Raw genomic sequence first — 22,209 nt, forward strand, 5'->3', positions numbered from 1 at the left:
GCACTAGAGTATATCTCCGTGAAAAACTGAGATGATTTTATCACTTAATTTTTGATGGTCAGCTTTTGCAAACTTTTATTTCAGTGATGTGCATTCTTCGACGGTCAAACTATAATAAGTTCACTCTATTAGTTTTCTGCTCCACCCCAGCAGTAAATCACGGTAATAGTAGTGTGCAACGAACGTGTGAGGAGGAATGTCAATCGTGTACAACCAACAAATTTAACTAAGGTTACAGGGTAAACTTTACACTCTAATTTTCTTTAGGGGGTAATTCGGTGGGTAAGTATGGTAATTTTGAACACATACAATTTATTGAAAAATTTAATTAAAATTTAACTTTATGAAATTTCTTATTGAGATCTGTGAGATTCAATTGAAAACGATGGACACATTTAAATATAGATGCAATAACATTCAAATTCGGAATGATGAAATAAGGTATCATCGCACTTCTAGGTGGATTGAGTACGTTTTTTTTTTAATTTACAAACATTTTTTTTCGGCACCGTCGGTAAAGTGTGATTATAAAACCACTGACAAACCGTCCGTACACCTTGAACAAAAACCCTGACATTCTGAACTGTTTTGTCATACACTGAGATTTCCATCCATTTCATTCGAATTTAATGTTGTTGTTCTTAACTTGAACTTATTATTGTACAGTTATCAAAATTACACGTTTTTCTTGCAAGATTTTCAAAACGGCCACAAAACCTAGAGTTAAAAAGGTTTTTTTGTATTATGCGTAACAAATTTTGCATTGAAGAGCAAAGCAAAATTCAGGTATTGATTCCTAATGATCCTACATGCAATCTGATTTCAAATATTATATCTTCAAATGTGTTTGAAGTATTTTTTCTATGCTGTACTATGACATTTTTTGGTTTTCTCGAAACCAAACTTTTTATTACTTTTATATATTTTGTCTTTGAATATATTGCTTCTAAGGGTCATTCAAAAACCACGTAGACTCTCTGATTTCATAAAAGTTAACGTTTGTCTACGAGGGAGGAGGGGTTTTTTCCGTATCTTTAATAAGACTTTTCAAGATAAAGAGATTTTCAAAACATGTAAGAAAATTTGAACGGCCTAAATCCATGTAACTTTTTTAACCATAAGATCGCGGAATAAAAGTGGAATTATCTAAATTGAGTCAATGGAATAAACAACCTCTTTTCAATACTGAATAGAATAGAAAAATCCTCTGTAAAAAAAACATCTTCATTTAGAGTAGTGATTCCCAAACTCACCCTACCGTTGCGGCAGCGAAGCGAAATGTCTTAAGCGCTACCGTGTGTTGCCACGCACTAGGGGTCGATATCGACCTCTTTGGGAATGACTGATCTAGAGGTTTGGTTCTTAGGAACCGGTTTGTACAAAGCGCAAATGACTTGCTTTTTTTTTATTTTACTTTTCAACTTTGACTCATCAGTACAATAGCAGTTCAAGTTAAACTGCAAGTTCGCTTTCACATGTCATTCAAGTCAGTCGATAAAACAAAACCGCTTACGTTCGGGACGAAAGAAACCAAGTACAGTATTGTGTAGTGAACAATAGAACGACCTCGAAAATGAGTGAACCAAACGAACAAAAGCTACCGCCGACACGAAAGAATACAATTGTTGTTGACTTCAGGCAGTGCAAAATTCGACCTTCGATACGAGTACTTGGAGGTTTGCTTAAGGAGCAAATGCATCTTGACATTAAACGTGTGCATTTACTTCAATGCAATAAGACGAATAATGTTGTTTACATCCAGTTTTATAAAGAGTTGGATGCAATTCAATTCGCAAAAGACAATAATACTGTGCATTATGTGGAGCACGAAAACATTAAGTACAACATTCCAGTATATATGGATGATAGTGTTATAGAAGTGCTTGTGCATGATCTTCCCTCAAGCGTCATCGATCCTTATATTCGTAAAACTATGTCCCTATACGGAGAGATTCTCTCTATCGAAAAAGAAAAGTGGAAGAACTTTTTCCCCGGTATTCTAAATGGCGTGCGTTTGTTACGCATGTGCTTGAAGAGGCCTATACCTTTTTATGTAACTTTCGGTCAGGATACAAGAATCCCGTGCAAATCACTTGTTACCTATGACAATCAGATGGCCACATGTCAATATTGCCAAAAAGCTGTTCACTACGGTAAGCCATGTGATAAACTGGACAAGGAGACAACCACATTTTAGCTAAAAACTCAGCTCAATCGGACACGTAAAGCTTGTACGCAAATAGGCCTGAATAAAAAATATCTTTATAAAAAAAAAGTTGAACTGCCACACCAGTCCAGAGTCCGCTTAGCGGTTTTTAATGAATTGCTGAGTGGCGTCGCAGTTCGACTTCAAACAACTCGTTGAACAACAACAGCTGTCAAAGTTCGCTATAAAATATCTCGTATGGCAGGCGATCTGTTTCTGTGGTTCAAAGAGCGACCTTTACAACGAGACCGGGACCAACAAGCAGAACATTCATGCGCAGAAGTGTCCGGAAAAACGTGCCGATATGCTTATTTTAAACTAGAATATGGTTGTTCCAAACAAATGTTGCTTGTTTAAAAAAATCATTGGTTGAATATAACAAAATTTTTTGTTGTCACTATTATTTTTACAACATTTTTCTGAGTGTAACAGTCATGCGATTTTTCTATAAAATAATAAATAAGGTGAATGTACCCATCTGGTAACACGAAACGTAAATCATAATAGTTGTAGTTAAATTTGCTTATATTGTTCAATACATCGATTACAAGGATAGCATGAAAACCAAAGCATTCTGTTCAAACTTTTGTTCTATGCATACAGTCTTATGCATACTATATTGCACCAGCATAAGTAATGCAGCGCATAGGAAATGCTCCCTGTGGAGCGCCATGGCATCTCAAAAGCAATGAAAAGAAAAGGGCTTGGTATTTGCACATATCCACAGCAAAGTATACACCAACGCAATAAAATATATTGATAAACTGAAGTAAACGACGTTTGAAAACAGCTTCATGAAACCGAATGTTTATAATTTGCTATCCACAAAGCAAACTCGAACATCGTGCACACGTTAAAATATGGTATTTTCAAATTAATGGGTAGAACTGTTACCAGCAAGGAAAATGATACAGGAATTCAAAACCATATGTCGTAATGCATAACTGAGCCTCGTTGAAAGTTTAACGAAAATAAATATTAATTTTATAAGAACGGAGTGCTAATATGGATTACATTTCCGTGGATGGAAATAATAACACATAATAATTTGTAAAATAAGGCGAATATTATCAGTAGGATAGCACATTATTCCTCTAACTTGAATCAACAATATTTGAATACCACCCGCAAATTATCTTTTCTACCTTGAGACATATCAAAACCTACTTGTGGATGTTGTCATTGTATCACTAGCACCTGCGCAACTGTACAGTAACCGACCAATTGGGCCTTCAAGTGTTTACGATTGAGTTATCATATTGAGCTGGGGCATTCTGATTCATCCGCCTGACTCAAGATAATGCGTAATAAAATCAACTCTGCAAGTCGCAAGCATTAAAAATTTGTCACTGAAAATCTGTTGAAATTCAATATGCTGTTATGTGGTAATTGTGTGAGTTTATTTCAAAATTTGGAATTTCCAACGATAGAGGCGTGTGTCGCCCGTAAACCGATTCAGTTTGAAAGCTGAAATCTTCTCAATGAATTTTTGTATTTTCATTCATAAATAATCATGTAGATTTCGACAAGCAAATATAGTAATTTCCTTTGATTCAATTGACACGTTTTTAAATCTATGCAGAAGATAACCGGTTGCAAGCGCATTTTGTCTTTAATTTTTGAGGCTAACGATCGAAGGTGACGTTATTTGGTTCTATTGTTGTTATAAGCTAACGATATATGCTTGTCTGCCTTTTTCCTTCCTCTATCGAAAAGATGTAAAATTGCTGGAACCCTGAATTCGCTTGAAGGATCGGAAAATGTCTGCGAATGTATGTATTTGTACCTTTCTACATTTCATCTATACGCTCAATTTTCTCAGAGATACCCGAACCGATATCAACAATCATAGGTTTAGGATTCCTGTTACGGAGATATGACCATAGATGGGAGGTAGACGGACTGGACTTTAGGGCGGGACGAGGTTGTATGGAGAAAAAATGAAAAGGTTTATTTTCTCGCTCCACCAAATTTTTCGTGTTCGTTTTGAATTATGCAAAATTTAAGTTCAATCGATGAAAAAGTATTTTCGCGCCCAAGGTTAAAAGTTTGTATAGGGTTTAATATGAAAATTCACACATTAATGGAAATTCACTTTTTACAAAAAATTCGGCTGGAGATCAAACTATAAACTCTAAAAATCGAAGCATGTGTGATTTTGGAAAGAAATTTATCGAGGAGAAAAACCTTTGAAGACCGCAAAACAATCCGACATTTGTAGAAATACTTATTGAAGAAAAACCGACACAAGGTCCGAACAATGGTTCATTCCTTTATATATATATATATATATATATATATATATATATATATATATATATATATATATATATATATATATATATATATATATATATATATATATATATATATATATATATATATATATATATATATATATATATATATATATATATATCTAGAACCACTGCTGCTAGTCATATGAATGACGCAACCGACAAACTACATTATTTTTTTAAAGTAAACTAAACCGACTTGGGTTCAATTGTAAACTGCAACGGGATCGATGATCAGATTAAAATGTATTATTGCTGATACCTTCGGTTTCGGAAATGTTACCGAATTGGCGACGTAAATGTGCTTTTGTGCCAAAAACGAACCAATCTGAAAATTAATGAATTTGCCTGAATTTATGTCAAATATTAGCTCAATGAAGAGATCATTAAGATGATTACGATGAGATGGCGTGACTGACAAGAGAAAGTAATTATCTTACCACTAGATAGACTAACAAACGATGCTTTACTAGGTGGGCTAAGGAGCTTTTTTTTACTTTTGAATTGATCTCTTTAAGAGTATTTTCAACATGGGTTTCGTATGACAATTTCAAACGCCGAAATTCATGAGAGAAACCAGGCCACGCATCTACATTTACATTTCGCCAGAAACGGTCGAAAACTAGCGTGAGACACGACAAAGTAATTCTTTTCTATAAAAAGGCGCAAACGTTTTTAAACCTATCGCTATCGCACCCACCATACAGCCCAGATATGGCACCTGCGGATTTTATCTCTTTTTACTGTATTTTTACTGCAATATGAATTAAATTTAAGTAGGCAAGTTGGATGTTCAGTCACAAGTGGTATATTTTCAGATCTATTAAATAGATGATTATGTTACTACTATTAGGACATTGTTTGCCTCCGTAATTCTGTGATTTGTAAACTGTGCAAGAGAAGAAAGGAACTTATACAAACAATGAATCGATTCAATTGAATATTGCTTCGATTTTTTGTCAGAGTTTGCCAATAAAATGACAAACAATCTAATGCTTCTGCATTCGTGAGTCTGTGCAACTCAGAGAGGGAAACTTCAAGATCATTTTCAGAATTTTATTCTGAATTTTTTGGAACGTTTTCATCCGGGTGATTCCTGAAAGTGAGATTTTTGTCATACGTCAAACTTAAATATTTGCTTGATCAGACCATGCAAAGCAAAGTCTTGGCATTACATTCCTTTTGTGGAATTTGGCCTTTCTGTTTCAACAGACTTCGCAGCCGATTCTTAGCGTACAGAATCATTGTATGGCTAGTACTATGGATTCTACTGACACTAAGAACCCTTCCAGGTCGGGGCTCGAACATACGACAACTGGCTTATAAGACTAGCGTCCTATGCATTGAACCGCCAACCCGGGACAGATCAGACCATGGCAATTACGAATTATTCATTGATTAATGTTCGATTTGATTTTGTTGCATTTGGTGACATTTTCCATTCTGTTAGGTAATCACTGAAAATATTTGAGCTTCTCGAAGATCTCTACATGTGGCCAACTGACATGTATCGTCACAGAATAGAGATTTCTCACAACCAACGGGAAGATTTGGAATAGCACAGGTAAAAATATTATACAAGATTGAAGCTACGTTCGAAACTTGAGAAACAATGCTCGATCAGCTTTAAAATTCTGATAGCTGACCTGAAGGGCGTTAAGTTTTTAAACAATGCCTAGATTCCCTAGCGAACAGGATCATGTCTCCCCTACTTTAGATTCAATAACACGATCGACAAATCGATGGACTGATTTTGTTGATTTTTCGAATTTTATTTTAGGCAAATTGTCTGAGTTAGGTGGTTTTTATGCGAATTTATGAACTTTTTGATACGTATGTTTTTAGCGTTTAATTTAAATTGTTTTTTTTCCATGGGGACTCGTGAAGTATTGTATTTTGTATTATTTATATTAAAAAATGCTTTAGGATTGTTATGCGATTTTTCAAAGTTCGAGAGTTTTTTATGTGAGCTTTGGAAGTTATGCGGTACATGTTCCTTGCATACATCACTTCAATATTCAATTTCTAATCGTATTGATGATAGCTTGGTTATATCATTAGAAAAGATCATCATACTCGACGGACAAATTTCTGCACAATCAGCGCTGCGTAGTCACTTGGGAGACGAATGTAGGAACGGTTACCTCAATTCGACATAAATAATATAGTTTACTAAACCCGTTACTCATTAAATCACTTCCCGGTTTCTCTATGTGTATCTCGAAAAATACCGACAGATAATAAAGTCACACTCATGTAAAACATACAATTACAATCTCGCATTGCACCACCCATCGACCCACAGACCGACCGACCATCCAACCGACCTATCATCCCACGCATGAGGTTTTATTCAATTGCCATCGTTCAATCACACCTTGGATCCGCTTGTTTCTGTTTGCATTGCTGATTATCGGTCGTACGAAAGTGTTGCCGCTTAAACGAACGATTCATCGTCGAGTTTAATTAAATTACCTACATTCACCACTCATGACTAAGTGGATTTGATGATAAACGAAACCATAATCAGAGCTACGGTCGAGTTTGAGTGTCCACTTGAGAGGTACTGACCGTAGGGGGGATATGCAATATTACCGTAGCAAAGGTTTTGCGTTGGAATGTTTGTTAACTGCAAAACTTTAAAAAGCATTTCAAACCATTTCACAAAATGAAACATTCAAATTCGAATTGAATGGCAAAGGTTTAAATGACAGCGAAGACAACACGTGCTTGATTATTTATTGTTATATCAGACCCATCAAGTGTTCACAACGGTATGGTGAAGCAAAGATTTATTGACTGATTGTAATTCGATACCGCGAAAGTATTTGATTGACGCTCGAATGCAATGCTAGTATCGAAGGCATTATGATATTCGTAGGTATGTGGTTGGACAAAATAAGTAGTTTGATGATTGAACAGAAATGTAAGAATTCAGCAGACACTCACCTGCATAGTGACTGATCGGCTCGGGTGCCTGCAATTTGTACTCGGACAGGTATTCATCCAGTTCCGCTTCCAGGTCTTTGTGGTTCATCGGTGAGCCAACCGAGGAAGACGAGGACAGCTGCGAGGACGACGCGTGATGGCGATGGTGCAACATTGACTCTCACTCTTTGGCACTTGCAATTTCTTCTGGTAACCGGATGAGTGTCGTCTCGCCGCCGATTACTTGCGAAAGCTGTGCAACTTGGAAGTCGTGCTCCCGGAGACTAATGGGTCGAGTAATTCGCTATTAATCACTATGATGGTGCCGCATTGCTAGACGCTCATATTACTGTATAAACTCTTGCTTCCTCTTATGGGCAGATATTTATTTTTCTCGCTTTCGCTTCGGAATCTTTTACTAACTCAAAAACAAAACTTGAATTCAAACACTTCCGGTTTCGCACCAAGCTTTCGGATTATTCTACCGGATTTGTTACTTCATAAAACGCCTATGAGAAAATTTTGATTTCATTGCTTTGCTTATGGTTGTCGAGAATATGCTTCTTCTGGTATTCCTTCGAGTGGGTACGAGGATGAAAGTTGTTGTCAGTCATCCAAACCCATTCGTAGGCAATAAGATTTATCTGAAAGTGCAAAAAAAAAAAAAAATAAACGAGAGACAATATGAATTTATTGACTTTGAAAGGAATGTGTGGTAAGAGTGATACAGATTGTGTTATTGGCATTTGAAGAGGAAATTATATATTGTATAGTTATAACATAATTGTAGGTAGACGACTGTACCTTTTGATCTGAGACGTAGCTTTCTGTATCAATTTCATTGAAATATGTAAAAAAAATTAAAATCATAGGATGGGCTTTGAGTAATCTTTAAATTAGAGAAAAAACATAGATTTAGATAATTTGCCTTCATTTAACAATTGAAGTTTGAACAAGTCGCTTTTCATACAGAAAAACTAAGAAAAAATAGGGAATTTAACATGAGATATAATTCAGTTTGTAAAATCTGAGAAAAAAACACACTAAGAATTGCATTAATTGAACATACGACCTTGTCGGGCAAACCAATAAGACCCCTCACTCACAAAAACGTGTTTAGTAGAGATGCCAGAACATCATCAAAACTTTGAACGATGGAATCATAGTTTATTATTTTTTTCATAAAAACGATGGGGTGATGAGTTCTTTCACAAATAAGTTATGTATAACTTCATTTTCTAAATTTCACTAAGGGATTCTACAAATAACCTTTTATTTGAATCTTTTTTTTGTTTCTATTATAGAGACTTTACCATTAATGTCATTCACCTCTTCGGGCCAGAAAAACTTTCTGACCCTATGTGCGGGGTTGGGAATCGAACCCAGACGGGCTGCGTGAAAGGCATCGACTTACCCATCACGCTATACCCGTCCCCGTCTATTTGAATCTTGCATAAGAACAAAACAAGTTGTTTTGACATACACTAGCATACCTAACCATTTCAATTTATTAACAGTTTTAAACCAATTTTGTCGGAATTCTTCTATTTTGCATTTTCGCTCTTAATTACAGTTTAAATTTTTTAACGCACTTCACCCCGTTGTTTCGGAGCCGGAAGTCGAATCCGAACACAAGTCAAAAGCAGTCTATGAAACCGTAAAACCTTTCATTTGAGTCCAAGTCTATCAAAATTGGCTCAGCCGTTTCTGAGAGAATTAAGAGAGTGCCGTTTTTGAGTTTTTGACCACTTTTGCCGGTACTTCCGGAATTGAGAACCAGTATAGCTGAAATCGGTGCGTTTAACCAGCAACCATAAATTGCAAAACTGTGAGCTAAATTTAGAAGAACTTTTCCTTTTTTTTGCGTTATCGCTCTCGGGTTTAAAAACAGGTTTAAAATAAAAAAAAACTCTGCGGAACAAAATGGAAGATGCGCTTTGACCCCCCCCCCCCCCGTCATTCTCAAGTTATTATTCTGATTTTTTAACATTTCGTGGCATATTTAAGCAAAAAACGCGATTTTACGCTAAATTTTCTGCCAATTCGGAGGTGAAAAACTACCATAATATGAAATAAAATAATAATTTTTAAAAACGTAGGAGGGAGATATTTTATACCAGAAAAGTATGTTTCAAGCATGTAAAGAATCGGTTCAGTATATTTTGCCGGATCGTGTTCACGGATTTCTAAAAATCGGGTTTCTGAAAAACGCGTTTATTTTATTTTTTTAAAAAGTATTTTTGTTCCGATTGATTTAAAATTTTGACAATATTTTTGAAATGTTAAACTACAAGAAAATGTAAAAAAAAAACGATTTTCCCAAACTGTTTATCCCTTACCCTCTCCTTCTTAAAAAAGCGGGTGGGGTCTTTACTAAGCTAGCTAAACGCAAAGAAATCATATTAACAAGATATCCAGCTCTCACATTTCCCGAACAAATCATTGGCAACAACATTTTTTGCGAGCATGGCGCCCTCAGGCGAGTTCGCATCGAATCTCGTACACAGATGTAGGGGAGAGAAATGTCAAATTCGTGCGCGCCAAAATAGTAGCACTGCGCACCCATACAATTGACATGATATGTTGAATGTGACACCGTGCGATGGCGTTACTGAACTGAAGATTGATTTCGCTCCAAGCTGACAGGGTCTGCTAAACGGTAACATTTTCGCAGTTTTCATTTCAGAGTTGTATTCGCATGCCATTTTTTTCAATTTGATTTCCTCGTTAGATACTGATCAAATTTAAAACTAGCTTCAATTGGTTTTTCACAATTTGTTATACCACTTTGAACAATTAATGGTTTTAACGTTATAACGATCTAAACAAAATGCTTTCAAAAATACATCCACTCTTTTGAAAAATCAGTCTTGAGACGAATTGGTCTTTTCATCCGTACAAAACAAATGGATTGTTATACTCAACACGTGTGCCAAGTCTCATCCAAATCGGAGTGTACGAAGTCTGAAGACTTGTTACTTATTTCTAGAATTACATAAATACATTTTGGCCGTTCTCATATAGAAAGCCTTTGTTATCACTGTGGAAACCGACTTTAAAACTGAGGACTGAGTGTCAAATACCATTCGAATCAGTGTCGTCAAAATCAGCAAATGGCTGAGAGTATATGTGTGTGACAACTAATGCCAGTCAATTTTCTTGAAGATGCCAAACTGTTTATTACAAACTAAGCTTCAAATAAAAGCTCCCATACAATGTTTCAGAATTTCATCTTCCGACTTTCGATAACGGGATTGAAGGGTGATAAGTGTTAAAAAATAAAAATAATGTCATTCATTTTTCTCAAATCAGACAGAACCGATTTCTACCACCTTAGATTCAAATGGAAGGCCTTAAGGTGAAACGTAGCGGAAGGCGCGCGTCGCGTAGAGTATTTTTGAAATTTTGAAATTTTGCTTTGCCGAGCCGTAATTGGTTTTTGAAATGTATAAACGGTTACTGTTCCGTTCCACGGAATAGCAGAATTTCACAAAAAAGCTGAAAATGTAACTCGAAATTATAAAACTTTAGCCAAAACAACCGAAATTTGAAAAAGTTTTCATAAACTTTTCCGTATTTTTTTATTGCTTCCGCGCTGCTGTTTCATATTGAGATGTTTCATATTGAGATGAATCGAATAATACACGAATTTATGCAGCATTGGGTTTTGTGTTGAAATAAAAACGAGTTGAATACAATTAAATGGCTATTTTAAGAAATCGTTTATTTTCCAAGTAACTGTCGTTTATAATGCTAGTAATGTCCAAATCTCTTGATTTCAATGCATTGATGTTACTGAAGCAGTAATGCATGACTGTGTAATATCATATAATAAATATTACTTCAGATTGTTCTGTCAAAGATATCGAAAAAACTTGAATGTTTTCTTGTCTTCAATCGTTCTTTTGAAGGAGAATCCATGCTTGCTACTAAACTCAGGCATATACATGGTAAGCAAGTTAGGCAATACGTATACCTTATGATCAAAAAAGAAGCGGAATTTTCATTTAAAAATGCCCGCGCTTGTCCAATCGGTAAACTTTTATTCTCTCAACGTTGGCAACACTTTTATACACATTCTGTCAAATTTTGACGCATATCGTACGATTAGTTTTTGTTTGGCGTCTATACAAAGAAGTTGAAAAATTTTCGTGCGGCGATTTTTATAATGGATGAAAATTTAGAACAACGTGCGTGCATCAAATTTTGTGTTGCAAATGAATTTAAGTGTTCCGAAACGTTGAAAATGCTAGAAAAGGCCTTTGGTGAATCGTGTCTAGGAAAAACACAGGCATACGAGTGGTATAAACGCTTCAAAGGTGGAACTGAAGAAAACATTGAATCGGCGAAGCAAATCGTGTTGCAAAATCGTTCTGTACCGATTAGAGAGATTGCTGTGTTGTTGGGCATCTCTTATGGATCAGCCGAACACATTTTAACTGATGTTTTTGGTTTGAAACGCGTCGCTTCTCGGCTGGTGCCAAAAAAGCTGAATTTCATTCAAAAACAGCGTCGTGTTGATGTGGCCAAAGAGATGATTTCCAACGCAGATAGTGACACCACATTCATCGAATGAATCATAACTGGTGATGAGGTGTGGATCTATGAATATGACGTCGAAATCGCACAACAATCGACCGAATGACCTTCGAAGGCGAGCCGTTATTCTAAATTTTCATCCATTATGAAAATCGCCACACGAAAATTTTTCAACTTCTTTGTATAGACGCCGAAGAAAAACTAATCATACGATATGCGTCAAAATTTGACAGAATATGTATGAAAGTGTTGCCAACGTTGAGAGAATAAAAGTTTATCGATTGGACAAGCGCGGGAATTTTTAAATGAAAATTCCGGTTCTTTTTTGATCATAAGGTACATATGTTAACCTCATGTTAGTCAATTATAATTACTCATGATTCATAGTTCTAGTGTAATAGTAATCACTAACAATAACGATTGAATTAGGATATATTCAAAGTGCGAAAGATTCAAAAACCTATTGCGAATCAATAAATCTTTTTTAACAGGCCAACAAAACGAGTTGTAAGCCCACTGCGCTCAATCACTGAAAATATTCCTGGTTTCTATGTGTCGGTTTTACTTGTTATGCTTCGCTTTCACATCTCATCCAAGTCAGTCGATAAAACAAAACCGCTTACGTTCGGGACGGAAGAAACCAAGTACAGTATTGTGTAGTGAGCAATAGAACGATCTCGAAATGAGTGAATCAAACGAACTAAAGTTTATGGTTATATTGGTTTCTGTATTCCGAAAGTGTCGGAAGATTATGCTCAAAACTTCAAAGCGATACTCATTTCAACATTTTACAGAATGTTTAATCCATTTGCACACATTTTCAAATTGATGGTCTTACGGTTCTAAATAAAATTCCTCCATTTTCATTATTTTTACGTTTCGTCTTTGACTCATCAGTGCAGAGCAGTTCAAATTGAACTGCTTAGTGCTAAACTCGGCAGTTCAATTTGAACCGCTAAGCAGACGTAAAGTTTCTGCTACTTACAGAACACTTTTTGTTTTGCAACGAAGTGCAATGTCTTTTCTGACGTGCCGAACGAAAACGTGTTTTCGACTATTTCTGGCCGATGCAGGTATGGTCATATAGAGCTTAGCGGTTCAAATTGAACTGCCGAGTTTAGCACTAAGCAATTCAATTTGAACTGCTCTGCACTGATGAGTCAAAGACGAAACGTAAAAATAATGGAAACGGTTATGTGTCCTAGCACAAAATTTGGCTAACCCCTAAACGATTCCTCCATTTTGCTTAACGACTCGACTTCCGTTTCTAAAATCATAGGGTAATGAGTGATTGAAATTTCAAACCGTCGCACAGTGGGTAAAAAAAAACGCGACTTTACTCCAACAATACTATGATTAGAATAGCCGAAAAATTCACTATCATGCCCGTTTTGCCTCAAATTCCTTTTTTTCTCACCTTACTTTGAAAAACAGACTGTAAAACCCTGAACAAAATGAATTCGACTAATTAAAAGGTGCTCCTGATATGTTCATACATTCTATAAATTGATTTCTGTTAATCAGAGCAACCGCAAATAAATGTATCTTGTTCCACCCCAAATCTTTTTCTTCCATAAATTTACAGAAAAAAAATAGATTAATAGATTCAATGATCGCACGAATCATGTTATACCGTTTCACTCCAATTTATCCTATCAATATTGGGGTAAAACGGTATAAAATGATTCATTCGATCATTGAATCTATTTGTAATCTACTTTTTAGGGCTTTCTACGTCATATCAGTCGATTTCAATAAACCGCAACCATCCTCCTTTCGGAATGTAAAAGAATCTTTAATCAAAGATACGACTTATGAAAAAATTGGGGTAAAACGGTATTCATGTGGTCATTGAGTCTATTAGTAATCTTCTTTTTAGGGCTTTGTACGTCATATCAATCGATTTTAATCAACCGCAATCAACCTCCTTTCGGAATGTGATAGACAGTTTAACCAATGATACGATTTATGAAATAAATTGGAGTAAAACGGGTTAGAAGGGCTAGTACTACCATTCCCATTGTATGTAATTGGATTGCTGAAGTTTTCTACGTAATATGGACCAGTATTGATAGATCGTGTTGGATATGCTTTTGGATTGTAGATTGATTTTCAACTGAATATTACAATAAGAAAAACAAATGGGGTAAAACGGTACAACGAGTATTCTGCTGTCATTAAAACTATATGCCAGCGATTTGTTAGACTTTTTTACAGTCGAAACATACTATCCGGTCTTCTGCAAATACTTCGGTTTTATGTTATATAGTTCAACTTGAATAAAATCCAGTACAAAAAGGGAACTTGGGGTAAAATAAACATGATATCGTTTCGTGTGGTCCTTCTTATGTACCATGTCTCTAAAAAAGTCGACGTTTTTTATTCGTTTTTCCCCACTGTGCGTCACTTGAAACTTTGAAAATCTTCCAAATTTGGCTCGAAACAATTTTTCAAATTATAATAGTTGATGGCCAAACAAAAAGAATTGCATTATACCGGTTCTCAGTTTCCGGTTTTGGAAGTACCGGAAACAGTGATCAAAACCTTTAAAATAGAACTTACTGTTTTGGTATTAGGAAATATATTTGATTATATATTATATATATATTGGTATTAAGCAATCCTGAAACAATACAAGCTTAAAACTATCCATCTAGTCAAACTTTAATAAATGGGTAAGTTTATCGTAGCAGAAGTTTTATTACAGCTTTCAATAGTATCTTTTCGAAAACAGCAGTACAAAATAAAGTGATAAATAAAAAATGTCAATTTAATTTTTTTGTAGATATCGTAAAACATTAGACATTCGAACAAACAGTAAGGACCACACAAATGGAATCATGAATAAGTAAAGATCAAAAAGTAAGACGAAAACTTCCCAGACCATGTTCAAAATTAACGGTTTCAACTACATGCTCAAAATTAACGGTTTCAACTACATTTGTTTTTTTTCTGATCTCGATGGTGGTGCCGTTAAATGCATATTTCGGACTTGATTGATAGTAGTTTATTATGTTTTGATTATAAAAAAGTGTGTCAGTATGGTTACAGTTTCCGCATTAATGAATGCGACGGTTTTATTGCTGTCAACAGCGACCGGTTGAACAAATGAACCTAAATCTGTAACCACCGACCATTCCGCTTGCATATTAGGTGTCGCTTGTTTTTTTTTACCGAGTCGTCAGCAAAACACATAACTGATGTGTCTCTCACATTCATCATAATGCGGATGCAAAGCCAAGTTTCAGTTATGCCAATTTGTAAGTGATGAAGTGATAGCGCTATGATAGCGAAAGTTGAAAAAATATCACGACTGAATTAAGCCTTTATTGTCTTTCGAATTTTCAACGCTTCTCCAAACTCCCGTGAAATTTGTTCTAGTCGAGTTGGGACAGCATGGAATCCATTAATGGTTTCATTTATCAAGATTTATCTATTCACGTTCCGATTTTTAGTAGACACAGTCTAGGCCTTAATTACTGTTGGTTTCCAAAATAGTTACTCTTAATCAATCATTTTGTCTTGAAATGTTTTGAGCACCGAAGCACATTTTAATGTTTTCACACCACCACCGACAGCCGCTTTAAGAATAACCGATTTAGTGTTAGCCGCCGCCAGGGCGAACTGCGGGCTAAACTGATTTCAGGTGCCTGCCACATTTACCACCTTTATGCAGTAAAACCAACCTGTTGAAAAACAATAAGAAAAAAAAGTCGTTCCAGACTAGATACGCTCGTTCATTTCAACAAATCGAGCATTGATTATTCGCTCCTAAACTGATAGCCGGCATAGTAATGCTAGAAGTTCAGATTATCAGATTATTTTTTAACTCTGCAGGAATTTAGTTTCATTCCTATCTCTTGAGATATCAACAACATTGGCATTTCAATGACCATGATTGTTCACTTGAAGTGTCATGTCACGAACGTGGTTTTTATCTGCGATTCTGTTGTCAAATTCACGAATCGAATTTATTTATTCTGCAATGATTTTGAAATGTACATAAACTCCATGACTCAGCTACATCAGACGTCGGATCCAACAACGATTACAAACCATTTAAATTCGTCTTCGCTCAGTGAGGATTGGCACATTTGCTTGAATTTCGTTTGACCATTTTGATACACACGAAGGCAAAGGGAACACCGGCATTAAAAAAGACGCCGAAGACCACCCCCTTGGCTGTCGCTTGAAGTTTGTTTCAGATGTGCGGTTAAAATCAAAAACCGCAAAAAGCGTGACCCTCTGCCGAACTTGATTGAAGTAACCGTTTATTTGTTCATTTGCTTTTCTGTTCTTGCCACAAACCGTGAAAATTACAATTAAACTTTTATCCGTTAAGACATGGTAAGTCGATCTGGCATTGCATCGCTTCATGTTCGCTTCAGAACGGGTTAGAATGTCCGCGGTCAATATTTCAGCACATCGGGTAACATCCGCTCAACTGATTCGAGGCTAGCTTCGGAACGGAGCACCTTAGTCAAAAATTGTGGGTACGAAATGGAAATATGTTGAAATAATACGCCGATTCGGTTTAATTTCCGCTATAATAATAATTAGAATAAAGTAAAACAAAGTGATGATTGAAGTAGAAAACGAGTAATTAAGTAAAGACTGAAGATTGTTATTAAGTAAGATTGAAATAGCGAGAAAGAAAACTTGCAATGAAATGTCACACTTACTACTTCAACCCGAGAAAATAGTTCAGCCAAACTAACTACTCTGGATGTGATGAAACGCAACTCAAAACAAGAAGGCAAGCAGATTGTACAAAATTCTGGGTCAGTTCCGACTACCGTCAAAACAGGAAATATCTCACAACGAGGGAAAGCAGGGTAATAAGATTGATGATGAGGTATCGTTTGTTTGGTGTTTGCTTGACAGCCATATAAACTATTTGTTTCTATGCCCTCACCACAATGTAATACCGGAACCGGAAATTGGATCCTGATAAAACTCGACAGCAATACATGGGACCATGGAATCTCTGAAAATCGATTCAACTATCCCTGCTAAACCGACGAGTTTTTTTTTAGGTTTTGTACGAATACGGTAATTCCGGAATTAGGGACGAATCTGGTCAAAATCGTTTTTACGTTCTTTGCATCGTCACTTAAATGACGATTGGCAATTTTGGTTATTCTTCGTCTTATAATTCCGGCAATCTAACACGCATAAAATTTCACAGCTCTTCAGTTGACCATAAGATATATCATTTGAATCTACATTTGTGGAAATAGTCTTTATCATCTCTAGTCAAAGTAAGTTCCATTTTAAAGTTTTCAATTGCGGAAACCGGAACTACCGAAATGAGTTTTTCTGGAGTTTGTTGAGATCAAGATCGGTAAACTATAAGATTTTTCTAATCAGTTTTGAAGAAGGCAGTTCTTGTAGCATGATCATTGAAAAAAAAACAATCTGGAACTTACACTCTGTATCATCGGGAGTCAGATTTAAATAAAATTTATAAATCTATCATGGGATACTAAGCCATAGATTTAACTGAACAATGTTTGTGAAAATCGGTCAAGCCATATTCGAGAAAAGTTAGTGCACATATTTTCATTTTGTTTATGTACATATGACCCTGGAGTTCTGGAGGTCCGATTCGAATAAAATTCAAATGTATAACTACAACCGGTGTGCAAACCGGAATGGGAAGATGGAATGCATTTTTCTTTAAGAATAAGACTAAAAAATCACTGACAAACAAATTCAATAAAATTTAAAGTGAACAACTAAACAAGTGAACAAGTAAACAAGTAAACAAGTAAACAAGTAAACAAGTAAACAAGTAAACAAGTAAACAAGTAAACAAGTAAACAAGTAAACAAGTAAACAAGTAAACAAGTAAACAATTAAACAAGTGAACAAGTGAACAAGTAAACAAGTAAACAAGTAAACAAGTAAACAAGTAAACAAGTAAACAAGTAAACAAGTAAACAAGTAAACAAGTAAACAAGTAAACAAGTAAACAAGTAAACAAGTAAACAAGTAAACAAGTAAACAAGTGAACAAGTAAACAAGTAAACAAGTAAACAAGTAAACAAGTAAACAAGTAAACAAGTAAACAAGTAAACAAGTAAACAAGTAAACAAGTAAACAAGTAAACAAGTAAACAAGTAAACAAGTAAACAAGTAAACAAGTAAATAAGTAAACAAGTAAACAAGTAAACAAGTAAACAAGTAAACAAGTAAACAAGTAAACAAGTAAACAAGTAAACAAGTAAACAAGTAAACAAGTAAACAAGTAAACAAGTAAACAAGTAAACAAGTAAACAAGTAAACAAGTAAACAAGTAAACAAGTAAACAAGTAAACAAGTAAACAAGTAAACAAGTAAACAAGTAAACAAGTAAACAAGTAAACAAGTAAACAAGTAAACAAGTAAACAAGTAAACAAGTAAACAAGTAAACAAGTAAACAAGTAAACAAGTAAACAAGTAAACAAGTAAACAAGTAAACAAGTAAACAAGTAAACAAGTAAACAAGTAAACAAGTAAACAAGTAAACAAGTAAACAAGTAAACAAGTAAACAAGTAAACAAGTAAACGTTTTGTAAACAAGTAAACAAGTAAACAAGTAAACAAGTAAACAAGTAAACAAGTAAACAAGTAAACAAGTAAACAAGTAAACAAGTAAACAAGTAAACAAGTAAACAAGTAAACAAGTAAACAAGTAAACAAGTAAACAAGTAAACAAGTAAACAAGTAAACAAGTAAACAAGTAAACAAGTAAACAAGTAAACAAGTAAACAAGTAAACAAGTAAACAAGTAAACAAGTAAACAAGTAAACAAGTAAACAAGTAAACAAGTAAACAAGTAAACAAGTAAACAAGTAAACAAGTAAACAAGTAAACAAGTAAACAAGTAAACAAGTAAACAAGTAAACAAGTAAACAAGTAAACATGTAAACAAGTAAACAAGTAAACAAGTAAACAAGTAAACAAGTAAACAAGTAAACAAGTAAACAATTAAACAAGTAAACAAGTGAACAAGTGAACAAGTGAACAAGTAAACAAGTAAACAAGTAAACAAGTAAACAAGTAAACAAGTAAACAAGTAAACAAGTAAACAAGTAAACAAGTAAACAAGTAAACAAGTAAACAAGTAAACAAGTAAACAAGTAAACAAGTAAACAAGTAAACAAGTAAACAAGTAAACAAGTAAACAAGTAAACAAGTGAACAAGTAAACAAGTAAACAAGTAAACAAGTAAACAAGTAAACAAGTAAACAAGTAAACAAGTAAACAAGTAAACAAGTAAACAAGTAAACAAGTAAACAAGTAAACAAGTAAACAAGTAAACAAGTAAACAAGTAAACAAGTAAACAAGTAAACAAGTAAACAAGTAAACAAGTAAACAAGTAAACAAGTAAACAAGTAAACAAGTAAACAAGTAAACAAGTAAACAAGTAAACAAGTAAACAAGTAAACAAGTAAACAAGTAAACAAGTAAACAAGTAAACAAGTAAACAAGTAAACAAGTAAACAAGTAAACAAGTAAACAAGTAAACAAGTAAACAAGTAAACAAGTAAACAAGTAAACAAGTAAACAAGTAAACAAGTAAACAAGTAAACAAGTAAACAAGTAAACAAGTAAACAAGTAAACAAGTAAACAAGTAAACAAGTGAACAAGTGAACAAGTGAACAAGTGAACAAGTGAACAAGTGAACAAGTGAACAAGTGAACAAGTGAACAAGTGAACAAGTGAACAAGTGAACAAGTGAACAAGTGAACAAGTGAACAAGTGAACAAGTGAACAAGTGAACAAGTGAACAAGTGAACAAGTGAACAAGTGAACAAGTGAACAAGTGAACAAGTGAACAAGTGAACAAGTGAACAAGTGAACAAGTGAACAAGTGAACAAGTGAACAATTAAATAAATAAAAAAGTTAACAAGTAAACAAGTAAACATGTAAACAAGTAAACAAGTAAACAAGTAAACAAGTAAACAAGTAAACAAGTAAACAAGTAAACAAGTAAACAAGTAAACAAGTAAACAAGTAAACAAGTAAACAAGTAAACAAGTAAACAAGTAAACAAGTAAACAAGTAAACAATTAAACAAGTAAACAAGTGAACAAGTGAACAAGTAAACAAGTAAACAAGTAAACAAGTAAACAAGTAAACAAGTAAACAAGTAAACAAGTAAACAAGTAAACAAGTAAACAAGTAAACGAGTAAACAAGTAAACAAGTAAACAAGTAAACAAGTAAACAAGTAAACAAGTAAACAAGTAAACAAGTAAACAAGTAAACAAGTAAACAAGTAAACAAGTAAACAAGTAAACAAGTAAACAAGTAAACAAGTAAACAAGTAAACAAGTAAACAAGTAAACAAGTAAACAAGTAAACAAGTAAACAAGTAAACAAGTAAACAAGTAAACAAGTAAACAAGTAAACAAGTAAACAAGTAAACAAGTAAACAAGTAAACAAGTAAACAAGTAAACAAGTAAACAAGTAAACAAGTAAACAAGTAAACAAGTAAACAAGTAAACAAGTAAACAAGTAAACAAGTAAACAAGTAAACAAGTAAACAAGTAAACAAGTAAACAAGTAAACAAGTAAACAAGTAAACAAGTAAACAAGTAAACAAGTAAACAAGTAAACAAGTAAACAAGTAAACAAGTAAACAAGTAAACAAGTAAACAAGTAAACAAGTAAACAAGTAAACAAGTAAACAAGTAAACAAGTAAACAAGTAAACAAGTAAACAAGTAAACAAGTAAACAAGTAAACAAGTAAACAAGTAAACAAGTAAACAAGTAAACAAGTAAACAAGTAAACAAGTAAACAAGTAAACAAGTAAACAAGTAAACAAGTAAACAAGTAAACAAGTAAACAAGTAAACAAGTAAACAAGTAAACAAGTAAACAAGTAAACAAGTAAACAAGTAAACAAGTAAACAAGTAAACAAGTAAACAAGTAAACAAGTAAACAAGTAAACAAGTAAACAAGTAAACAAGTAAACAAGTAAACAAGTAAACAAGTAAACAAGTAAACAAGTAAACAAGTAAACAAGTAAACAAGTAAACAAGTAAACAAGTAAACAAGTAAACAAGTAAACAAGTAAACAAGTAAACAAGTAAACAAGTAAACAAGTAAACAAGTGAACAAGTGAACAAGTAAACAAGTAAACAAGTGAACAAGTGAACAAGTGAACAAGTAAACAAGTGAACAAGTGAACAAGTGAACCAATGGAAAAGTGAACAAGTAATCAACTATACTTTATTGTCCGATGCGAACCGAATAGAAAACTATGCAAACCTGTCTAGTTTGGAGTTTTTGTAAAGTTAAATGGATTTTTACCTTTTTTTATATATATATAAAAAATAGGTATAGAATTCGCTCAAACTTTCGAAAATTTTTCCGAGGCCCGGAGGGCCGAATTACATATACCAATCGATTCAGCTCGACGAACTCAGCAAATGTCTGTGTGTGTGTGTGTATGTGTGTGTGTCTGTATGTGTGTTGTCAACTAAGAGGTCGAGATCTCAGAGATGGCTGGACCGATTTTGATCAAACTAGTCGCAAATGAAAGGTCTCCCCGTCACCCAAAACGCTATTGAATGGTTTTGAGATCGGATGTTTACTTTTTGAGTTATTCGAAGTTTTATGTCAAAATTTTCAGTTTTTTGACAGTATCTGTCACAATTGACCTTGAAAACAGAATATGTTTTCAGACATAGATTCCGCACGATAATACCTATTCAACAAGCCATAGATTGTTAAAATCCGTCCATTTTTAACGGAGATATCGAATTTTTTGTGTAAACGACTTTTCCCCCTATTCCAGCAGTAGGAGTTTTGAGCGCTGTATGCTTGGGAGCAACGGAAAACACGATTTTCTAATCTGTTACATACAATAGTTTCTAAGTACCAAAAAGACTGTGTACAGCATCCTTTTTCATGACAATTTGCCTCGGACCGATTTTAGCACGGCTCGTTTTTGGCAACATAATCGTTCGAATATGACATATATAAACCAGATGATGGCAGATTTTTTTTAATTATATTGTTTTAAACTACTTACAGCAACAAATGCTGGAAGAACATAACATCCATATACCATTCGAATCAGTTTGTCGAGATCAGCAAATGCGTGTGTGACAAATAATTTCACTCAATTTTCTCTGAAAATTTCTTTTCTACAAATTCAGATTCATACGAAAATTCGTATGCTTCCAAACAAAGTTCCTGAATTATGTTTGGTTCCGACCTCTGGTTCCGGAACTACAG

General features: G+C 34.3%; 1 protein-coding gene across 1 annotated transcript in view; it reads right to left on the reverse strand.

Moving 5' to 3' along the window:
- The window catches only part of LOC131427712 (rho GTPase-activating protein conundrum), a 203,399-nt gene that overhangs the window by 53,625 nt on the left and 127,565 nt on the right, over window positions 1–22,209 (reverse strand). The window contains exon 4 of the mRNA XM_058591150.1: window positions 7,453–8,075. Coding sequence (XP_058447133.1) covers window positions 7,453–7,606 — 154 coding nt within the window. The 5' untranslated portion in view covers window positions 7,607–8,075. The remainder of the gene's footprint in view (window positions 1–7,452; window positions 8,076–22,209) is intronic.

The sequence above is a fragment of the Malaya genurostris genome, chromosome 2, assembly GCF_030247185.1.
Source record: "Malaya genurostris strain Urasoe2022 chromosome 2, Malgen_1.1, whole genome shotgun sequence".
Lineage (NCBI taxonomy): Eukaryota > Metazoa > Arthropoda > Insecta > Diptera > Culicidae > Malaya > Malaya genurostris.